The sequence below is a fragment of the Oncorhynchus tshawytscha genome, linkage group LG33 (assembly GCF_018296145.1).
Source record: "Oncorhynchus tshawytscha isolate Ot180627B linkage group LG33, Otsh_v2.0, whole genome shotgun sequence".
NCBI lineage: Eukaryota > Metazoa > Chordata > Actinopteri > Salmoniformes > Salmonidae > Oncorhynchus > Oncorhynchus tshawytscha.
Window position 1 is genome coordinate 24,855,701 of NC_056461.1, and position 22,059 is coordinate 24,877,759.

Sequence of the window (22,059 nt, forward strand, 5' to 3'; positions counted from 1 at the left end):
CTAGGTAAGTAAAGGTTAAATAATAAATACATTAAATAAATTAATGGCACACTATACAGTAAAGACAAAAGTATGTGGACACCCCTTCAAATTAGTGGATTTGGCTATTTCAGCCACACCTGTTGCTGACAGATGTATAAAATCGAGCACACAGTCATGCAATCTCCATTGGCAGTAGCATGGCGTTACTGAATAGCTCAATGACTTTCAACATGGCACCATCATAGGATGCCACCTTTCCAACAAGTCAGTTTGTCAAATTTCTGCCCTGCTAGAGCTACCCTGGTCAACTGTAGGTGCTGTTATTGTTAAATGGAAACGTCTAGGAGCAACAATGGCTCAGCCGCAAAGTAGTAGGCTACACAAGTTCACAGAACGGGGCCGCCGAATACTGAAGCTGCGTAGTGAGAAAAAATCATCAAGCTGTTATAGCAGCAAAAGGGAGACCGATGTCCATGATTTTGGAATGAGATGTTGGATGAGCAGGTGTCCACATACTTGTGGTAATTTAGTGTATGTGTAAATTTGGGAATAGGATTATTCCTCAATGTGTTTTGTAGCCTATACATGTTTGCTATAGTACCAGTCCTGTGAAAAAAATGAACTATAGGATTTTGTGTATGCTATGTAGCCTACAAAAACACCTGCCTCATGAATCTAGATCATGACTTGTTTATACTATGGAAAATGTATACATTTCAGATTGTTGACACCAGACTTACAGGGGAGATACCTAAGATAACATTCTTGACTACATGACTCCAGGGAAGAACAAAAAACATGAATGTATCACATAACTCAAATCCCGTTAAATAAAACATGCACACACGCTCAGCTTGTTGTAGACACCCCTCTACAAGTAAGTAGACACAGGAGGACTACAGTATATTGGCCATTCATCACAGACAGCTAGATAGATAAGCACCCACAAGCCTAGTATAGCAACGTCCCAGGCGCACCAGACAGTCTGCACGTACACCTCTGCATTTAGGGTGCGTCTCCTCTATAAGCTGTGAGCGACACTTCCCTTCTATCCGCAGTGGGCCAATGGGGGGGGGGGTTACTTCTCTGTAGTCCTTCAATAACAGGAAACAATCCGCCGCTCTGTGGTCATCGTCTGTCATCGCTGGTCCAGCAGGTCGACACGGGTTTCAGCGCGGTGCCACGAGTTTCCATGTCGCCGGCCAGCAGCACATCAGTCTGAGGGGGACGTTTGTGAAAGTGTCCATGCGCCAGCTCACAGGTTTCCTTATGGCTCTCGTGGGTTCTGGGTCAAGGCAGTGTGTTAGCAAAGGGCTTTGAAACATGACGTGGGAGATTGGCATGGAGGCCCTCGTTGTGTTTTCTTTGAATCATAGTATTGGCCTAAGGCTGCAAGTGTATGTGTGGGCCAGTGGAGGTTGCTGAGGGGAGGACGGCTCATAATAATGGCTTGAACGGGGCGAATGGATTGGCTCCATACCATGTCTTCGATGTATTTGATACCATTCCACCTATTCCGCTCCAGTCATTACCACAAACCCGTCCTCCCCTATTAAGGTGCAACCAACCTCCTGTGAGGTAGGCCTATCAAGCATTTGTCTATCCTCCCCATTTCTCACTCCACCAGCCTCCACTGATTTGTATGATGGCTGGTGAAAGGAATTAAGTGTTAATTACAGCTCACATCAATCTGACACTTTTTCTGTCATATATGTTTTCTGTAATATAGGCTACTATGTGAAAGGCTGATTGAACTGGCCCATTTTGGTATCCACACACACACATGCCATCACCCCCTCCCTCGTTCTCCCTTATTGTTACCCCTACCTTTAAACTAGGTACAGTCTTGACATTCTTAACATTCCTGCTGACTGCATAAAAGTGCTTACTGACTCCTTTTCTAATTGGCTTTCCAATGGACACATCCTGTCCCTAAGAAGCTCCTTTCCTCTTTCTCATCCCCCTTCCAGTGTAGCCGTGGAGTCGTGAGCAGAGCGCTCCTTGGAGGATAGCCCGGATACCTGCTAGAAAGTGTTTGTGAGCCTACTGAGGGCTGTGTGTGAGATGTGAGGTACACGAGGTGGGGAGTTCCAATAACACACTGGATGTACTGGTGTAGCAAGGACTCTACATCCTGTTGTGTCTACATGCTCACTCACCTTGACCCTGTTTTTGTTGTAAAAGAGCCACCTTCAGCACTTTTAGTAAAGTGGGTCCACGCATGGATTTTGAAAAGGTTGTTATTGACCGGGTAAAGTTCAGATGTTTCAGGGATAGAGTCATGCATAAAAACTATCTTGAAACTATGCTTCATGGTTTCTGAAAGAGCTGCTTTATTTTATGACAGCATGTTTTTTAATGCTATATGCCAGGGGTAGACAACCCTGTTCCTGGAGAGCTGCAGGTACTGCAGGATTTTGTTACAACTTGGGACCATACCTGACCAACTGAGCTAATTGATCAGTTCAGTGATTGCCTAAATAATAATAATTTTTTTACCCCCTTTTTCGATCGTCTCATTGCTGAAACTCCCCAACGGTGTCGAAAGTCGAGTCACTCATCCCCCGAAACATGACCCTCCAAACCGCACTTCAAACACCCGCCTGACTAACCCGGAAGCCAGCCGCACCAATGTGTTTGAGGAAACGCCGTTCAACTGACAACCACTGTCAGCCTGCATGCCCCCCACTGCCACAAGGAGTCGCTAGAGCGCGATGAGTCAAGTAAAACCTTCCCCTAACCCGGACGACATTGGAACAAATGTGCACCGCCGTATGGGACTCCCGATCACGGCCGGTTGTGATAGAGCCTGGGATTGAACCCGGGTCTGTAGTGACGCCTTAGACCGCTACGCCACTCGGGAGGCCCAGTAATTGCTTAAATTCAACACATCTGGTCTTTCAGGCCAGTTAAACCAAAAACATGAAGCACCTGCAACACATTTGACATCTTAGTCATTTAGCAGACACTCTTATCCAAAGTGAGTGCATACTTTTTCTCATACTGGTCCCCGTGGGAATCAAACCCACAACTCTGGCGTTACAAGCGCCATGCTCTACCAACTAAGCTACACTTCACTCACACTGGGATATGAGGCAATAGCTTTGATCATCAAGTTTTTGCCCACTAGAGTGCAGTATTGTCTTCAAATTGTTTGTAAATCAGACAGACTGTATAAGCAATTGGCCTACTTATGTGTGTTGTCTATAGTTTGTCTGACAAAATTTCACTCTAAAGTACTATATGCTGGGTCACTGGGATCTATGATATGGACTTATCGGTAATTACATCTGCCAGTATGAAATCTTGTTACGTTTTTATCTATGCTGCTAATAAATGGTCAAAAGACACAACCAAATATCCACGTTTGAAAAGCAGGTTGTTTTTCACACATTTATGAACAATTGAAATCTCACCTGAGCTAGAGTGTCTAGCAGGAATGTTTAACTAGGTAATCCATAACCCATTCCTAGACGATAACTAACTTACCTTTAGTGCCTATTGACGATAGTATCTTCTGGCCTGGGAATTTTTGTTAAGACTACGAAGCTCGTTCTGATCGTTAAAACGCATCGCTTGCGGTAGTTTTGGAAACATAAGGAATGTTTCTTTCATATCAGTGATACATTTGTTTTTGTTTTTTAAACAAAGGTTCAACTACTACACACCTTTATAGAGTTAGGGTTCCCACATGGCCATATTTCCATGTTACACCACATGTTTACGGAAGACAGAGGCGTACCTGTGCTAATTAGCTATTTGCGTCTCCCAACACCTGTATATAAACGGAAAACAGAAGCCACAAATGTGTTGTCACTGAAAAATACTGTCGCCTGCAACTGTTGGCATTTGTGAAATAATTTTGATATAATATGTAAGAGAATCATTTCACATTGAGTGTTTGGTTGTTTTGGCTGCCAGGGCCAATTCGCCTCTAAACAGAACATGTAAGGTCCTTGGACTATAAGGAGTACATTTTTGGATTAGGTTAGGCCACTACAAAAGTAAGAATTTACCTCTCGAGGAGATTGAATTATTATCTATGGTATAGTTTTCCAGCAACAGATTACAACTGCTAAATAATGTTTACTTCCTTCAGGAAGGGAAAACAAATCTCCTGTACAAAACACATTAGCCCAACAGGCCGTCAGATTACAAACGACATAAGGAATAGTAGCACATGAATCCCGGCAGTAGATCAAAGTGCGGTGCGCTTCAGGTGTAGACTCTCCTACTACAGTAACATCACGTGATGATAGACATTGTGACATTTTCAAATAGGCACCTGCAAAGCTTTTATGTTATGCTATTCTGTAGTTGTTCACATATGACACAGTTGATCTGTTATGTGATGTAATGAAACATATCATGAAGTGTTAGACAGTGAAATTAATACGAACATAGGCATACTGCATTTTCTTTTACAATGGTTGGTTACTATTGTACTCTATTCCTGCTGTGGGAGAACTATACTATATCCTGAATGCCTGCATGATGTAATGGCCTGCTGCCATGTCTGTCACTGCATGGCGTTTAGTACCAGCCATAAAGGAGTCATGTCTCCATGCTTTCCCATATACTCTGGTGTCTACATGGCGGCACAGGATCAGAGTGTAGCCCAGAGCCACCCCAGGCAGGCATTGTACATGTATGGTCTGGGAAAGTGTTGAGAGATCCCTCCTGTAATTACATAGAGCTGAAATCAGCACTAAGAGTGAGTGAGTGAGTGAGTGAGTGAGTGAGTGAGTGAGTGAGTGAGTGAGTGAGTGAGTGAGTGAGTGAGTGAGTGAGTGAGTGAGAGAGAGAGAGAGAGAGAGAGAGAATTGCTGTATATGAGTGTCTGTTGTGGACTGAAACAGGAGACTATAGTGTTGAATTAAGGCAGTGCTGTTCCTTAATGGCCTTTCATTATTGCCAAGCCAACTAGGCACAGACATCCAATCAATGTCTATTCCACTCTGGTTCAACTTAATTTAATTGAAATGACATGGAAACAACGTTGATTCAACCAGTGTGTGCCCAGTGGGAGGTGACTGAGCAGATTTGATCTTCTTTCGGCATAAAATTGACATTTTGAAAAAAATGACCAAAACAAATTCATATCCAGTTAAGTTTGCGTTTTACTTCAGGTCATCGATAGCTTTGGCAACGTGTCCGAAGACTTCATCCACGGGCAGCTCAGAGTCAATCTGAGGAGAATGAGAGAGAAAGGCCTGAGATGTGATTGTAATGTCAGTGGCATCATCATTTTAAAATGATAAGGATTTTATTAAGAGAGAGAGAGAGTCAACATTTTCAGAGTTTACAAGAGCTGTGAGGTGAGACACTTGGGTGTATTGTCACAATGCATATTTTGTCACAATGCACTTGTTTATTTTTAAAAGAGCAGAACTGTTTATCTAACATTGTCCTATGACACTCTCTCGCTCTCTGTCTCTCTCTCATCTGATGTTGGGATACAACCAGTGGAGGCTGCTGAGGGGAAGACGGCTCATAATAATGGCTGGAACAGAACGAATAGCACTAAACACTCCTTCCGCTCCAGCCATTACCACAAGCTCGCTCTCCCCAATTAAGGTGTCACCAACCTCCTGTGGATTCAGGCATTGACAGTAGCCTATAACTAGTGGCACCAGTCTTACCTTCCTGACGATGCCGCGGCTGGTGTAGAAGGTGATGACTGGCTCAGTGGCTTTGTAGTACAGGTCCAAGCGCTTCTTGATGGTCTCCTCGTTGTCGTCAGCGCGACCGCTGGTCTCACCGCGCTTCATCAGCCTCTTGACCATGGTCTCACCTTTGGCGTCAATGTACAGCAGCAGACAGGGGGCTCCGATCTGTGAGAAGACAAACATAATGGTCAGGACAACTTTAAAAAGGTTGTTGAAATTATATAGTCCTTTTAACTGGGAGGGGATGTGCTAAACGAAAATATATTTTGAGAGAAGAACTGTTGGAAATTGATAGATGTTGAGCTATAGTGATTTTTTTAAAGGATGGGACTCCTTAAAAAATGCATAGGTTTCCCTACTTGCGTTCTGTGATTTTTTTTGCACTGCTGCAACCTAATTGCCCAGCAATGTTAAAGTATGGATTTTCTGAATGTGAATATATGTTCCTTTCTCGTCTTACTTTCTTCTCAAACTCTTCGCCCTGCTTGACCTCACGGGGATAGCCGTCGATGAGGAAGCCCTTGGACACGCCGGCCTTAGCAATCATGGCGTCTTTGATCATGTCCAAGACTGTGTCCTGGGAGGGGGGGCACACATGTACTATTTATTGACATGAAACACACCTCCATAGAAAGATGTTGGAACAATTTCACTTCTGTGTCGAAAAGTGACATAAAGTAACTTGTGATCACCAGGTGTTGGAACCAAAATTATTTTCCAAACAGAACCATCATTTTCTTTTGTTCCGTTCCACTGTTCAGACCAGCAAAAGAAAGTTATGAACCGGTTCTAACAACAACAAAAAAGTACCAGTTTATATCGTTCCTTTCTGTTCCTTTTTATCCTCTGAAATATATATTGTTTTTTACATTTAGCTCGACATTAAATTACTTCACCAATCAGTGCGGATGGAGCAGCTTGCTGTTGAGCGGGTAAGTGATTTAATCTATATAGGAAAGTTGTTAAGAACAAATTGTATTTTGCCGTGACAGCATGGTTTCATAATATCATAATGAAAGATAAACACACACACTATGCTGCTAGTCACAGTGTAGAGCACGAAATGCAACTGAAATTTTGAGGGTGAGGAGAGAGGATGGAGGAAGCTTGCCTTGAAGTGCTGGGCATCTTGTTATGACATGCATTATACAGAATTATACCTACGGAGGAGCGACTTCTATGGAATAACTTTCAATGTCTTTCACTTCCCAGTTGGTTTAACGTTGGACCAGAGCAAACGTTAGCTAGCTAACAATCTTACACAAGAATTTAAAACACGTCTTACCTTTTTGTGGTTAATAAATCCAATGTGAAAGGTGAAAACTATAGTATTCTTTAACTAGCATTGAAAAAGTTAATCCATTCTCCACTAATTAAACATCTCTCCCAAATGTTTGAATTACGCTTCTAACATCATCAGTAGGCTACAGTAACCTATGCTTCAGAGGGGAGGAGAAGTTAACCTACACACACTCACACAGACTGGCAAAGATTTCCAGCTGACAGGCAGACGCTGGGTGAGTGACAGAGTGAGGGCTTTGCATAAGTACTTCGTTGTGACTGGAAAAAAATGTCCGGAACATTATTAACCGGTACCCATGCTTTTAAAATAACAATTCTGTTCTGGAACAGTATAGATCACTTTTGTTTTCGGTATTGGTTCTGTTCCTCAAATAATGTAATTATTTTCCTGTTTTTGGTTCTGTTCCCTGAACCGGTTCCAACTCCTGGTGAACACAATATCCGAATTAAAATGAGTGTTAACCTGATTTATTCATGCTTATTGCAAGGAATTCAGCACAAACGGTACAGTATACATTAAACCTGGGTAGTTAGACTATATTTACTGTAGTAACAACATTGTTAACATGTTATTACATAGGAACTGCTTTAGGAATGACTGTGTGCACTGTCCCAGCCACTCACCAGGGGTACAAGCTCTCCCTTCTGCATGATGGCCTGGAGGGTCTTGCCCCTCTCGGAGCCGGATGCTACCTCAGCACGCAGCAGGTCCCCAGAAGACAGATGGGTGTAGCCATACTTGGCCACCACTTTCTCACACTGGGTGCCCTTACCAGAGCCAGGCCCACCTAGGGGACACATACAAGGAGGACAGGGGTTAGTGTTGGTTGGTTGGTTGGTGAATCCCATCTAGCCATAACCTTAGTGGTGGTTGGTTTATGACAAAGGGCTGTTGTGTATATTTACTTTATACTTTGGTGTATTCTTTCAAGAGAAGTGTTGACTTCACCTTATATCAGACGTAGAACGTGCATATGCCTACATTTTGTGCTGTGTTGCCTGATAGTGTTGATTTTAAAATAAGATGATATATTATATTTCACTCACCTACAACGAAGATGATCTTGGCGTCCTTGATTTTGTCTAAAAGGAACAGAGGCAACATAGAAGCATAGCTGGTAGTTCTAGAAACAACTTCAGACGATTACTGGTTAAATCTGCAGGTTGCTGACAGTAAACCAAGTTGACTAAAAGTTTTTGTGGATGTGTAACAAACCATCATCAGAACGGACAATTTGTCTGGAGCAGCTTGCTGAGTTGGAGCAGCTGAATGAGCAACCCATCTTGACATGGAACCTCTCTGCCTTCTTGGACTTATATACAATGGAGTTACCTTGGCAACCTTCGCCAACCACTTCACAATGCTTTGTGACCACAGAAAATGGCCCCTAGCTACAGTAGCACTGGGCTAAGGTTAGCCAAAGTCACTGTAATCACACATTTTGTAGCAATTTGGGGTGTTTATGCATAATGGTCTGAGTTATTCCACATGAGAATATGCAGTGTTTGAGTCACTAGGGAATCCATAAGTACTGTACTTTTTTATTAAAGGCTTTTGAGATTTGTACATCTGAATTGGATAAGAGTCCAGCAAAAACACTGTAAACCTACCGATCTCTCTGGTGCCTTCAGAAAGTATTCACCCCCTTGATCTATTCCACCTTTTGTTGTTAGAGCCTGAATTCAAAATGGATTAAATAAATACAAATCTCACCTATCTACACACAATACCCCATAATGGCAAAGTGAAAACATGTTTTTTTTTAAATTTTATGTTTGCACATTTGAAAATGAAAAACAGATCTCATTTGTGTATTTACACCCCTGAGTCAACACTTTGTACAAGCACCTATGGCGGCATTTACAGCTTTGGGTCGTCTTGGGCATGTCTGTATCAGCTTTGCACATCTGGATTTGGGGATTTTCTGCCATTCTTCCTCGCAGGTTTTTCAACCTCTGTTAAATAAGATGGGGAGTGGAAGTGAACAGCACTCTTCAAGTCCTGCCACAGATTTTCAATGGGATTTAAGTCTGGGCTTTGGCTGGGCCACTAAAATACTTTCACATTCTTGTTCTGAAGCCATTCCTGCATTGCTTTGGCTGTATACTTGGGGTCATTGTCCTGTTGGACACCTCTAGGCAGAGTCTGGGAAGTTCCATATTCCCAATGATGGGAAATTGAAACTTTCAAGACTCTAGAAATTGTTTTATACTTATGCTTCATCTCAATTCTCAGAGATCTACAGACAAATCCTTAAACTTCACGGTATAGTTTCTACTCTGACATACACTGTCAACTATGAGGCCTTATACAGACAGATGTGTGTTTCTTTCTAAACCGTATCCAAACAATCGCATTGGCCACAGGTGGACTCAAATCAAGATGTAGTGACATCTTAAGGACGATCAAAGGAAATTGGATGCACCTGAGCTCAATTTGGAGTGTCATACCAAAAGGGTGTGAATACTTATGTAAATTAAATATTTCTGTTTTTCATTTTCAATACATTTTCAGTATTTTCTTAAAACAGGTTTTCACTTTGTCATTATGGAGTATTGTGTGTAGATGGGTGAGAACAAACATCTGTTTAATCCATTTTGAATTCAGGCTCTAACACAACAAAATGTGGAATAAGTCAAGGGGTCTGGATACTTTCTTAAGGCACTGAATCATTCACTGATAAGTAGTAGCTAAGAAATCCCTTTCTTTTTGAATGTTCCCTCATCTGATAATAAACAACAATACAATATATAGCTACAAACTCATATAATGTATTTTCCCATTTGAGTGTTGTGCAAACTATGAAGGTACAGTACAGTATGTTCCTTTCAGCAGTGGCAATATTGTAAATAACCAGAAGAGGTCACCATAGCTTAAGCACACACTTAGGACCAATGATGTAAATATACACTGGATTGCCATGCAATGTATTGGCCATTGAGAGGCTTTGAAGCCACCGGTCGGCCATATTGGCACTCCCCAGTAGGTGATTTCCTTCATAGGAATGAATGGAATTCTACTGTAATTTCAATTACAAGGACAAAATTACATATATTTAAGTATTTGTTATTGTACTGGGGACCGTAACATTAGTAATCTCAAAGTGATAATTTAAGAATGGTTTTATATATATTTTATTCATTTTATTATGTTTAGCTCACAATATAATTAATGTATGCATTAAGCTGTCTAATAGAAAAACCATTACAAGGATGAATGAAGACATTAATAAATGCATTTCTATAGTTTTCCAAATATTTTCTACAATGTGGGGGAGTGTCAAGATGGAGACGCATTTGCTTCCACACAGCAACCCATCTGAGTCATCTAGTCTATACATAAATCATTGCTTAGAACACAAGTACTTCCCCCATGAGAAAAGTGTTATGTTAAAGGAGATCGACATATTTTTCATTTGTCATAATTACCTGCCATCTTGATCTATAAGGGTTACTCCTTTTAACTGAAATAGAAGACAGATAAAACAGAAGTTAGCTTGTACATTCAGAGAGAGTACCACTTCTTAGCCTGCATTTGACTCCATGCAAATAGATGCAAAGTCTCATTTTCCTATTTCGAAGAGAACCAAAGACAGTAATATCAGTCAGTAGCTTTAGTTGTTTTTAAAAATATTGTTGTGTCCTCCAAAGCAATTGATTTTGGGTGAATGCTATGTTAGTATACTTACTTATCCATATCAAAAGAATTACAGCAAATTACGCAATCTGAATAAATTCTTATAGTAATAAGAGAAAATGTCTAAACCACTACCGCCTGAAATTGTTACCTTCTCAAAATTTGTGAGAATAAAGTTTCCTCAGAACAAACACAATACCATTTGTATATTATGTAACATGAATGTAACTTAACTTAGGAACAATAAACCCAGTCCACAGAAGGGAATCATTAGAATGCAGCATCAAGTAAAGTCAAAAGCATTACTTCCACATATCTCAAGATGGACAGAATCAATGACAGTAACATTACAGTATCTGATCACTCAGCAGCCAGTTACACCACTCAACCAGAAATTATAGCAGAACCTGATGTTCCTTAACACCCCCAAAAAATCACGACCAGATCATAGTACCATCCCTGTGCAAAAACTGTATGATGGAATGGAATCTGAATATTTCTGATTGCAGTAAATATGAGTTAATATTACCCAATAAAATAACAGCCTTACTGTTCCCTGTGCATTTTCTTCCAGCCTTCCTAAGTGCCAGAGGGAGGGAGGAAGAGGGAGAATAATTTCTGGGTGCGTCAGGGTGGCATGTGTAAACAGATCTCTCAGCTCAAGTGGCTGCCCGTCTGGATCATGTGATGAGGGTGAAGCCTAGCCGTGTGATTATTTTTGAATGATGCCTGAAACAACTGGATAAAAAGTTGGAGAGAAAGCTGATCCTGTATAAATTGTTGTGGAATAAATGAAAAGGTCTGACATGAGCTGACCATGAATCAGTCATTGACTGGCTGAAACAAAGGCGGCGGTAGGGAGGGTGCTATTCAATCAGTTGTTGAGGGATAAGTGTAAAACTCAATGTGTCTTGGGATAGGAGGAGCTGACCCTACAATAAGCCAGCGAGAAAGTAAGAAGTCTGCTTTCGTTAGGTTAAGAGTGTTGGGCCAGTAACTGAAAGGTCACTAGTTTGAATCGCAGAGCCAACTAGGTAAAACATCTGTCTGTGCCCTTGAGCAAAGCACTTAACCCTAATTGCTCCTGTATGTCGCTCTGGATAAGAGACCGTCTGCTAAGTGACTCAAATGTAGATTAGTTACCATAGTCTTTTTGGACCCCAGAAAGAGTAGCTGTTCTGAAGGAAACTCTGCAGAGTGGTCACTAGCTGGCACAGCCACAAAGTCATACAATATTATTTTAAACCTGACCTTAACCCTAACCACACTGCTAACTCTAATGCCTAACCCTAACCTTAAATTAAGGTGAATTTTTACAATATAGACAATTTTGACTGCAGCTGGCTTATCTAAGGGGAAATCTCTCAGAATATTAGGTTCATTAGGGACTAAGTAGAATAATGGTTGAATGTTTGCTCGTGTCATGGTAATCATTTTCAGTGCATAAACTCACAGGTTACCAACAACACACTAAGGGCATTTCTGGTTTTAAATATCCTATGATTCATGTTGCAGTGACACTGCCAAAGACACGGGAAGGCAGGTGACTAGTAGCATCTTACGTTGCTAAGCGAAGATGTTCTTTCATTTTCTTTGTGATTGGTTTATAATCCACCATTAAAAAAAAGCCACAGCTCAGACCTGTTCCACAGACAGGCTCAAGTATACTGTACATTTCACCATTGGAAAAGCATTTCAATGTGGCAGCCAGAGCTTGATAGGATTATTTCACCCCACTCACAGAGGAGAAAGAAAGAAGTGGTAAAGTTTCACTGAACCTCTTCACCATCCTGCTACCCTACTCTACCTTGGTTTTTCTGAAGACTCAGTAGTCCAGGTCCAGGGTGGCAGGTTTTATGTAGAGCTCTTGACTCCGTGTCCTTTGTAAATGTCACCCAGGCATCTGAGTCAGCTCTGTGCCCCTTTGGGACACCCACCCTGGCCTATTATGGTGCCTTCACTAGGCTGTGCAGCCTCCTTGGCATGCCAAACACACACCTCCTCCAATCAGGAGAGGATCGGGCACTGCCCAAGCAGCTGGGGTTACCGACCGTTAATCATGGCAGACCCTGGCCATGACCCCACTCTCCGAGGATGTCTCAAGTGGAGTTTGGATGTGCAAAAAACACATTTCCAATTCACACATGCATATAATTGGCGTGTGAAATGGGACAAATACAAGCACCCGCCAAATTATTATTATATCATGAAGTATGGTTAACTTGACATGAGGTGTAACATGTGCTATATTGTGGTACACAGCACTGTGTGTTACATTGACCATTACGTTGACTGTTATGTTTTCTACACTAACCATTTCCCAATGGCCACTTCTTTGTATGTCTTTTTGGTCCTGTCCAAACCGGCCGTCTTTTTTGGTATTTCTTTGGTGCAGTCCAGGCCAGCTTTGATTTCAACGTCCAAGGACGTTGATTTCTGGTCCAGTCCTGACTGTATTTGGCCCAAACATAGACATGGTTCAGATTTGGTACAATCCAGACCGGACCAAATCTGAAGCAATCATAGATATCTATGTTTTGCATGTTTGGGCAGTGCCTCACAGTACATTACAGCAGAGTACACTATATTACAGTAAAGTATAGTGTACTGTATTGCACCCTACTTTACTCTAATGTACTCTACGGAATTAAACTACACTGTACTCACAGATCCCCCGGATGTAGTGTACACAATATAGTAGCCATATCTAGGGAAACCAAAGTTCCAAAGACTGGGCCTAATATAGTGTATAAGAGGGCATACAATACATTTTGTAGTGATTCCTATGGTTTTGATGTTAAAGATATTTGTTGGTCTGTGGTGTGTAATGAGTAGCAAACAGACACTGCACTTGACACATTTATGAAATTGCTCATTCTAGTTACTAATAAGCATGCACCCATTAAGAAAATGACTGTAAAAATGGTTAAATCCCTGTGGGATGATGAGGAATATAATAATTTTATGGTTGAGAGGGATGATGCAAAAAGAATGGCAAATAAATCAATTGGCAAACGTATTGCAAGTTGAGAAATTATGTGACTAAACTGAATAAAAAGAAGAAACTACACTATGAAACAAAGATAAATGACAAAGAATGATAGTAAAAAGCCTTAGAGCACCTTAAATACAATTTTGGGAAAAAAGGCTAACTCGGCTCCATCATTCATTAAATAGAGAAGGACATTCAACAAGCACAGCACGTACACAAATGACTGATGATTGGCTGAGATAGATTGATGATTAAAAAACGATTGTGGGGACTGTTTTGTTAGACTTCAGTACGGCTTTTGGCATTATTGGTCATAATCTGCGGCTGGAAAAATGTGTTATGGCTTTACATCCCCTGCTATATTGTGGATAAAGAGTTACCTGTCTGACAGAACACAGAGGGTGTTCTTTAATGGAAGCCTCTCCAACATAATCCAGGTAGAATCATGAATTCCCCAGGGCAACTGTCTAGGCCCATTCCTTTTTCAATCTTTACTAATGACATGCCACTTTGAGTAAAGCCAGTGTGTCTATGTATGCGGATGACTCAACACTATACTTGTCAGCTACTACAGTGACTGAAATGACTGCAACAGATAAAAGAGCTGCAATTAGTTTCAGAGTGGGAGGCAAGGAATAAATTAGTCCTAAATTAGGAATAATTAGGAATAAATTAGTCTTAAGTATTTCTAAAACTAAAGGCATTGTATTTGGGACAAGTATAGATAAAACAAGATAATCCATCTACTTGATAGGTGTGGCATATCAAGAAGCTGATTAAACAGCATGATCATTACACAGGTGCACCTTGTTCTGAAGACAAAAGGCCACTCAAAAATGTGCAGACATCTCACGTTTTGAGGGAGCGTGCAATTGGCATGCTGACTGTAGGAATGTCCATCAGAGCTGTTGCCAGAGAATTGAATGTTAATTTCTCTACCAAAAACCACCTCCAACGTCATTTTAGAGAATTTGGCAGTATGTCCAACCAGCCTCACAACCAAAGAGCAAGTGTAACCACACCAGCCCAGAACCTCAACATCCGGCTTCTTCACCTGCGGGACCGTCAAAGGGGGAGAGAAGGGGGTGCTGAGCAGTATATTTCTGTTTGTAATAAAGCCCCTTTGTGGGGAAAAACTCATTCTGATTGGCCTATGCCCTCCCAGGCCCACTCATGGCTGTGCCCTGCCCAGTCATGTGAAATCCATAGATTAGGACCTCATGTATTTATTGTCATTGACAGATGTCCTTATAATTCAGCAAATGCTTTGAAATGGTTATTTTTGATATAATGCCTAATTCATTGAGAGTGTATGTGCATAGAATCAATGACTGAAAAATATGTATTTTCAACATTGGGAAGATTTGTATTTTCACCTTTCATTCAACACCTAAAATGCACCCGATTTCAACACCTGGAAAATATGTATTTTCAATATCCCCCAAAAATGTATTTTTCGACGTCTGGAAATGACATCTTTTCACCTTTCATTCATCACTTTTTTTTCTTTCTTTTTTTTTCATTTAACTACGCAAGTCAGTTAAGAACACATTCTTTTTCACAATGACGGCCTAGGAACAGTGGGTTAACTGCCTTGTTCAGGGGCAGAACAACAGATTTTTACATTGTCAGCTCAGGGGATTCGATCTAGCAGCCTTTCGGTTACTGGCCCAATGCCCAGTGCTCTAACCTGATGGTAAAGTATGGAAAAGACTGTATTTTCAATGTAATTTTGCTTACTGGGTGTTAGCTGTGTAAAATATTCCAGTGCCCATGCCATTTCTATGGCCTATCCACTGTCATTATTGAGGCAGGGTTGCGTGTGTCAATGTCTGTTAGCTGTAGAGTTCCAAAGGTACCTTAGAGTATTCCTTTTTATGGTTTGAGTGCGAGTCCCTTTGGAAACTTAGACATTTTTTCTCTGACGCACTGTCCGTCATCCATTCTAGCCTGGTCGCTTTCAATGTCTGTTCGCCCACATCCCCAAACACTTTCCTTTCTCCAGGATAAAGGACATCAAGAACGCACGAAAGAAGCATACATTCAAAATATTGCACTACTTTCCTGCATTGGACTTTTTTCAATGAATACAACATCAGTGCCAAGGGCAGCGTCATCTGAATGCTCCAGAATCAACCCATTCAGTTTCCTCATGTAAGCCACGTGCGTAAAACCTGTACCAAGAAGCATCTGGTAACCCACTCGCCCCTATCTCAAGTCTGTGCATATCCAATGCACCTCTCTCTTTCCCAAGCGTGTGTTATTGGTGTCCCCAGTCATGCAGTTCAGCTATTAAAAGACCCTGTCTGTCCTCTCTGCAGCTGTTCCCAGATACCATGTCAACCATTCGCAGAAATCACATGGAAGGCTCGATTGCACTAGCTTAGCTGGTAAAGCCAATGTAAGTGTAGCATAGAGTATTTAACAATAAGCACAATCTGTTATTACAACTGTCAGTGTCCACAGCTCTCTTATGCAAAGCAGTTGATGAACTGTATTGTATGTGGTCCTACTCCTTTAATAGTGGTGATATGCCTTTAAGGTAAAGCAGGATAACTTTTTGACATCATCAGCCCAGTCTGAGTTAAGATATTCTATGGTCTTTGCAGAGATATGGTTGGGGAGAAAGGGAGAGAAGGATGTGTTCTGCAGCTGTGTGGTGTGTGACTTCCAGGCGGTAGGGCTTTTCGTGTTTCGATCTTCACCATTAACAAAGAAGAACCAATAGCATAAAAAGACATACATCACCCCGCATCAATGCAGCATGCTGTAAACACAGGCATATTGCAAATTAGTGGGTTGGTGGGAATGAGCAACCGGACAGGCATAGCAACACGTTGTTTCTGTCATGGACAATGAAGGATGAAAAAAAAATAGTAAAAACAGCCAAGCCTGTTCTTTTGATCTCCTACTGTGCATGCAGTCCAGGCATGGTCTAGTCCACTCACACATAGTATGACACACACTTCATTTGGCTATGACATTCTTACACCATAGCAGAATGAGGACAATGCTACATACAGTATGCAAGTGTCTGAGCTACCCTTTTCCTCAGACTTCCATAGCCTTTAAATGCATTGCATCAAAGAAGCAGTGGCAGCTAGGGTCAGGCGGCACTTCACAGTGCCACCCTCTCTCCCGTCAGTCAAGCAGCACCGCCCACTATTCCCTCACAAGCCCCTCTCTGTGTTCCTGCGGCACAATTATCCCCCAAGCCCCGCTTCCTGCGCTTTTTATTCCTCTGCACCGCTGCCATTGTGTGGCTGTCTGTCCTCTGTACTGACCTCTGTAACGTTGCGGCTCTGTCCACAAGTGTGTGTCTCTGGATCCTGTGTGTGTCTGAGCAGTGTCCCTGCTGCACGGCAGCACTCTCTCCCCCTCCTCCACTTTTTATAGCACAGCTCAGCCTGCTCAGACACCAGTGCATTCTGGGAAAAGAGGGAGAGAGAGGAGGAGAGGGGAGTTTGGGGGCAGTGTGCCTTCGACTGCTGTAAGAATGTATTATTGTCATCATGTGTTGTGTGTTCGATCCACGGAAGCTTTGCTTTTGCATTTACAGTTTACATCCTTGAGGAGAGGTTGTTAAATCGAGGGGAAGAGAGAGTGAGCTAGGAAGCTAGGGAGAGACCAAGCTAATGAGGAAGTCAGGGGGATTATCAGCTAACTGCAGATTGATATGTTGTTCCTTTTAATATGGAATGAACCAACTGCTGGGGAGGGGGGGGCTATGTAGGAGGATTGTGGTCTGTTCCAGCAGAATACTTGAGATGCATGGGAATTACTTTGCTAAAAAAATGTTTAAAAAATAAATCCCATCACGAGCCTCAGCTGTAACATCATAGAGGAGACGTTGTTTATGTGCAGGAAATGCCGGGAATTATCAAATGACTCTCAAACAATAAAATAACATTGTTGCATCTGTTTCTTTGCAATAAACAGGAAAAGAGCCATTGTGCTAAGGTGAACCACAACTCAAGCTGTATAAAGAGCACTGCCTTTCTTTTCATTCTAGTCACTGTTGTAATCTACTTTGGAAAATAGAGAAAAGCAAACCAACATGTTTGGTCGGTTCACTGTGCCTCGCCCAACTAAGGGCAAGTCAATGACACTCCCCATCCTTTTTTATGACCTTGATTTTAGTTGCTGATATAAGGAGTCGTTCTTGTCTGGGCGAGGAGACTCATTTGATAATGATGATGTAAAACATTACATATCGGATATCTAAAGACTATCCAGGTCTTTGGGTGGGGGGGGAAATTGAATCATACACTGCACCAATTGGGTGTGGAAGTAAAAATGGTTCTGCAATATAGTATGAGGTGTAATCAAAAAAAGGTAGCCACAACAACACCTACATGCAATGTGTTGAAGTTGACGCAAAGCCGGTTGTTTGAAAGCAGACTTTCTTATGGTAATGTGTAGAACACTTGATGGGACATGACAACAGAGGCACATAAAACATTGGAATCAATATTTTATTAAAAGCAGATGGGACATCTTTATGTCCTCAAATGGAACATAAATACAAAAAAATATATGTACATATGGTAGTGACAAATAGAAGCGTACCGGATAGATCTGGACCAAGTTTACCCTTATAAGTTATGGAAAAACTGAGGAAATTAGCTCTGTTTGGAAAACAGTGGGGACCTTGTCAGCCTCTTATTACAGAGATCGAGATGAATCATATAGATCACGACCCATCCCGAGTTAGGTTTATGGCCCACTCTGGGATAGGGTCATGACTCTTGAGGTACAAAGTAGAGCTACACGGTAAAACTAACATTTACAAATGGAGTCCCAAAGAGGAAGAGCAACAAAAATGAGTTAGGCAACACGTTACTGTATGTTTAGATCTTACTACAAGCTGTTTTTGTTTCATTTCTTCAGTATACACCTGTCTCTGGTCCACTGGGTCTGCTACAGGATAACTCTACAGGATCATTCTGATAACCACAAGAGAACAGAAATACAAAAGGCACTAACATTTTTTGCAAATATACTCTATCCTTTACAAAATGATCTGCAAAAAATACGCAAAGTATATACTGTACAGTTATGTATAGCTTGTCACTGAAATAATAAAAAGTGCTTAAAAGCATTATACTTGCTCACATGATTACATCCTCAACCTCAGGAATGACAAGTCTCATTTCCAATAGGACACACAGGACAGCTGTAGTACACATGTTTCACCACAAAGGGACAGTATACAAGCAGAATATAAAACTAACCCCTCCTAGACAATTGGAAACTGAAGACTAACAGCTGTGGCAATGTAGAAGGAGATCCCTGCAACACAGGATTGTGTATGCATAGGCTATACATCTACTCCTGTGCCGTCCTAAAAAAAAGTCCCCGATCCATTGGACTGTCAGCTCTAAGGTCATTGGTCAGAGATAGGTTGATCAAGTTGATGGCATTGTGGGGGTTACCATTAGACATTTGTTGATTGCAATCAGTATACTGCCTATATACTGCACCATTGGCACTTCCATGGCCTAACTGAAGAGATGCACTTTGATTTGAGCTTGATTTAACTCTCTAAAACAATATATTCTTGACATTTTGTATACTATTAAACATAACATTTATTTTGAGAAATGTATAATTTTTTGTTTTAAACCTGTTTGTACTCCAGAAGACATGCACTCTATAATGACTAGACCTTGACTAACCGTGCTGTTTTATAATTATTCCTGTAGTCTCTTGAGCTGTTGTCTAACACCGAATGCAATTTTGACACTGAAAACTATAGCTAATACTGTTTGTCACCAAAAATACCAGCAGCAATCATCGTCATCCTCCAAACCAAACACTTCTCCATTATACGCTTTGAAATCAGACCCCTGATACTTAGTAATACAATCGGAGTTTGAAAAAAAAAACGGATTTAAGGCAGTAGATGGGGTACAGTAAATATCTTGTTGGCGTCTCAAACCCTAGCGAAACACTTCATTCACATAGATTTCTCCTAGAATTTGGATTTGTACACCTTTCAAATCTAAACAGATTCACAACAGCTGAAGGGTGCCACCTATTGCACATGATGTTCGGATCTTGCATCGCACATCACCCTAATTTACTTAGATCCCTTCAAGGATCTCCTCGAGTGGTGGCCCAGGCAGGGTTGCAGACCAGTTGATGGCACCAGTACATGATTTGGTCACACCCCATGATAATGACCTCACCTGTGACTTATAATGTAGCTGCATTCCATACAGAACCAGGCAAGTAATGAAAAGCCATCTGGTAAATTAGCATGCCTTGGGCAGGGCTTGACATTCAGGTAAATTTGCCAGTGACACAGCGGGCCAGTGCCAACTGGGAGCTACTGGCTCCAATGAAAAGAATACTGTCCTGGTAAAGCGGATGATGCACGTTGAGCAAGTAGCTTATAATGTCCTACCCTCCATACAGAAATAATTCAATTTTAACTTGACAACATCATATTAACATTGATTGTTTGGAGGGGAAAATAAAACCTTTGCAACATCTCAAACATTGTGTTAATAGCTAGGTTTCCATCCAATTAGCGACAGATTTTCATGCGAATACTCAAAACTTTTCCCACCAGAGATGAGTTTCCATCAAATTGACTTGATGTGGATAAAAGGCTGTGTGCGGCCCATACACATTATTTTTGAGGTTACCAAATTTAAAAAAATGGGTTTCCATCACATCTTCAAGTCTACTGATGGTTCTGTGACATTTTGTTTTTGAGTTATATAGCGAATGTGCCCACTCTGGTCTTGGCTCGTGCCCTCTAGCCAACAGATTGCAGAAACAGTGCGGGTATAGCCTACATGATGAGATTATTATAGACAAATGGCAGATTATTAGTCAAATGGCAGCCAAGCATCATGTCACCAGAATAACACCCTCGATATGTATTGTATAGGAGCATCAAGCTCATTACTGTGCACTTTCACCAGCCCATAAGCTATTTCATCTGTAGCCTAATAAACTGCATGGTTTCCCAAGTCGCAGTGGGAGGAACCCACAACATATCACCACGTGACTCCAAGTTTACTTTGATATGATGATCAATATTTGTGCATAAAGGCGTTTCCACCACCATTTCTCACATAATTTTACAGACACAAAAAGATCACACCTTGTGTTGTGTTTTGTCAATATTTGGAAAGGTTACCGATATATTAGCTGTTTACATCTGGCCTGTCATGAAATGTCTCATCTGACATGTACTTTACTCACATAAAAAGGTTGGAAGGAGACCTGGTTAGTGTTAGTGATTTTGAACAGTCAGTCTACAGGCGTAGAGCCCTATAAAATCAGTTTTGGTAAATTCATTTTTCCCGGTTTAATTTAATAGTTTTCCTTGTTTTTTCCAGCAACTTGCATGTTTTAAGTCCACAACAATGCTTAAACCACATCAGGAGACCACATTTAAGGTCTGGGAACAATAAAAAAAAAGTATAATTAGAGAATTAAGTTGCATTTAATTCAATTGCCTAGCAGTGTTCTTGTACTGTGCAATGTGCAGTGTGGGCTACACTGACAGAGTTAGCAGAAAAATGCTCTGCGATTGATACAAATCATTATGATATCATTTTTATTTTTTTTACTAGGCAAGTCAGTTAAGAACAAATTCTTATTTTCAATGATGGCCTAGGAACAGTGGGTTAACTGCCTTGTTCAGGGGCAGAACACCAGATTTTTACCTTGTCAGCTTTGGAATTTGATCTTGCAACCTTTCGGTTACTAGTCCAATGCTCTAACCACTAGGCTACCTGCCGCCCCACATTCTGTCAGATAGTCTTACTTTCCAGTCAACATTTAATTGGAAAGGTGTTTTAGGAAAACCTTTAGACACGTTCATTCAAACAGTGGATGATGACCGAATTGCACATCGCAAAGATTCAACCAAGACTCCGGACTAAACTTTTGAATACCTGGTTTGCATACCCATTGTTGCTGCCCACTGCTATTAGAATAAATCTTGATAATAGAAAAAAAGCAAATTGTGAACCAAAAACTAAGATGACAAGCAAAACATTTTCACTGACACCCTAGCGACCAATTAAAAATTGGTTTTGCATTGCCAAGTCAAATGGTCGCAGTCTCAAACCCTGCCCCCAGGGCTGATTGCTTGGGCCCCTAGCTGGAGTCCCCGGATGGGTCGGAGTCGGGCCCGTCCTGTTCTTCTGAGGGGAGGTGGACCCGCTGCTCGTCCATGCGCTTGGCCTGTGCTCTCTGGATCAGACTGAAGAAGTCCTCGTCAGGCACCGTGGGAGCCCGGGGGCCCCCTTCTGGTGGGGAGCACCGCTGGTCATCAATCCTGGAGGACTTGGTTTAGACCATGAGAGTGAGAGAGACAGTGAGAGAGAAGGAGAGACATACATCTAAAATTGCAATTTATGAGTGCTGCAATTCATGAATCCTGCATAACCTGAGATAAGCACAAATATTTGTGTATTTTACCTAAATTACGCATCGATGGATGTCAATGGGAG

General features: G+C 41.4%; 2 protein-coding genes across 5 annotated transcripts in view; both read right to left on the bottom strand.

Annotated features, from left to right (window-relative positions):
- Positions 1–5,084: 5,084 nt before the first annotated feature.
- Positions 5,085–17,021, bottom strand: LOC112231015 (adenylate kinase isoenzyme 1-like). Of its 3 annotated transcripts, none has more exons than XM_024397507.2 (7): positions 16,867–17,021; positions 10,383–10,417; positions 8,001–8,036; positions 7,578–7,741; positions 6,112–6,228; positions 5,625–5,816; positions 5,085–5,171 (listed from the first exon to the last, which is right to left on the bottom strand). In XM_024397507.2, exons 2-7 carry the CDS (start codon positions 10,387–10,389, stop codon positions 5,103–5,105), a joined length of 585 nt encoding a protein of 194 aa, XP_024253275.1. In that variant the 5' UTR covers positions 10,390–10,417; positions 16,867–17,021; the 3' UTR covers positions 5,085–5,102. The 3 variants fall into 3 exon arrangements, with proteins under 3 accessions (XP_024253275.1, XP_024253276.1, XP_024253277.1); XM_024397508.2 differs by lacking the exon at positions 16,867–17,021 and adding an exon at positions 11,141–11,179; XM_024397509.2 differs by lacking the exon at positions 16,867–17,021 and adding an exon at positions 11,120–11,161.
- A 1,017-nt stretch (positions 17,022–18,038) lies between these two features.
- The window catches only part of LOC112231016 (G-protein-signaling modulator 1), a 63,230-nt gene continuing 59,209 nt past the window's right edge, over positions 18,039–22,059 (bottom strand). For both annotated transcript variants that reach the window (XM_024397510.2, XM_042311128.1), the window contains exon 14: positions 18,039–21,892. In XM_024397510.2, the coding sequence (XP_024253278.1) occupies positions 21,704–21,892 (189 nt within the window). In that variant the 3' untranslated portion in view covers positions 18,039–21,703. The remainder of the gene's footprint in view (positions 21,893–22,059) is intronic.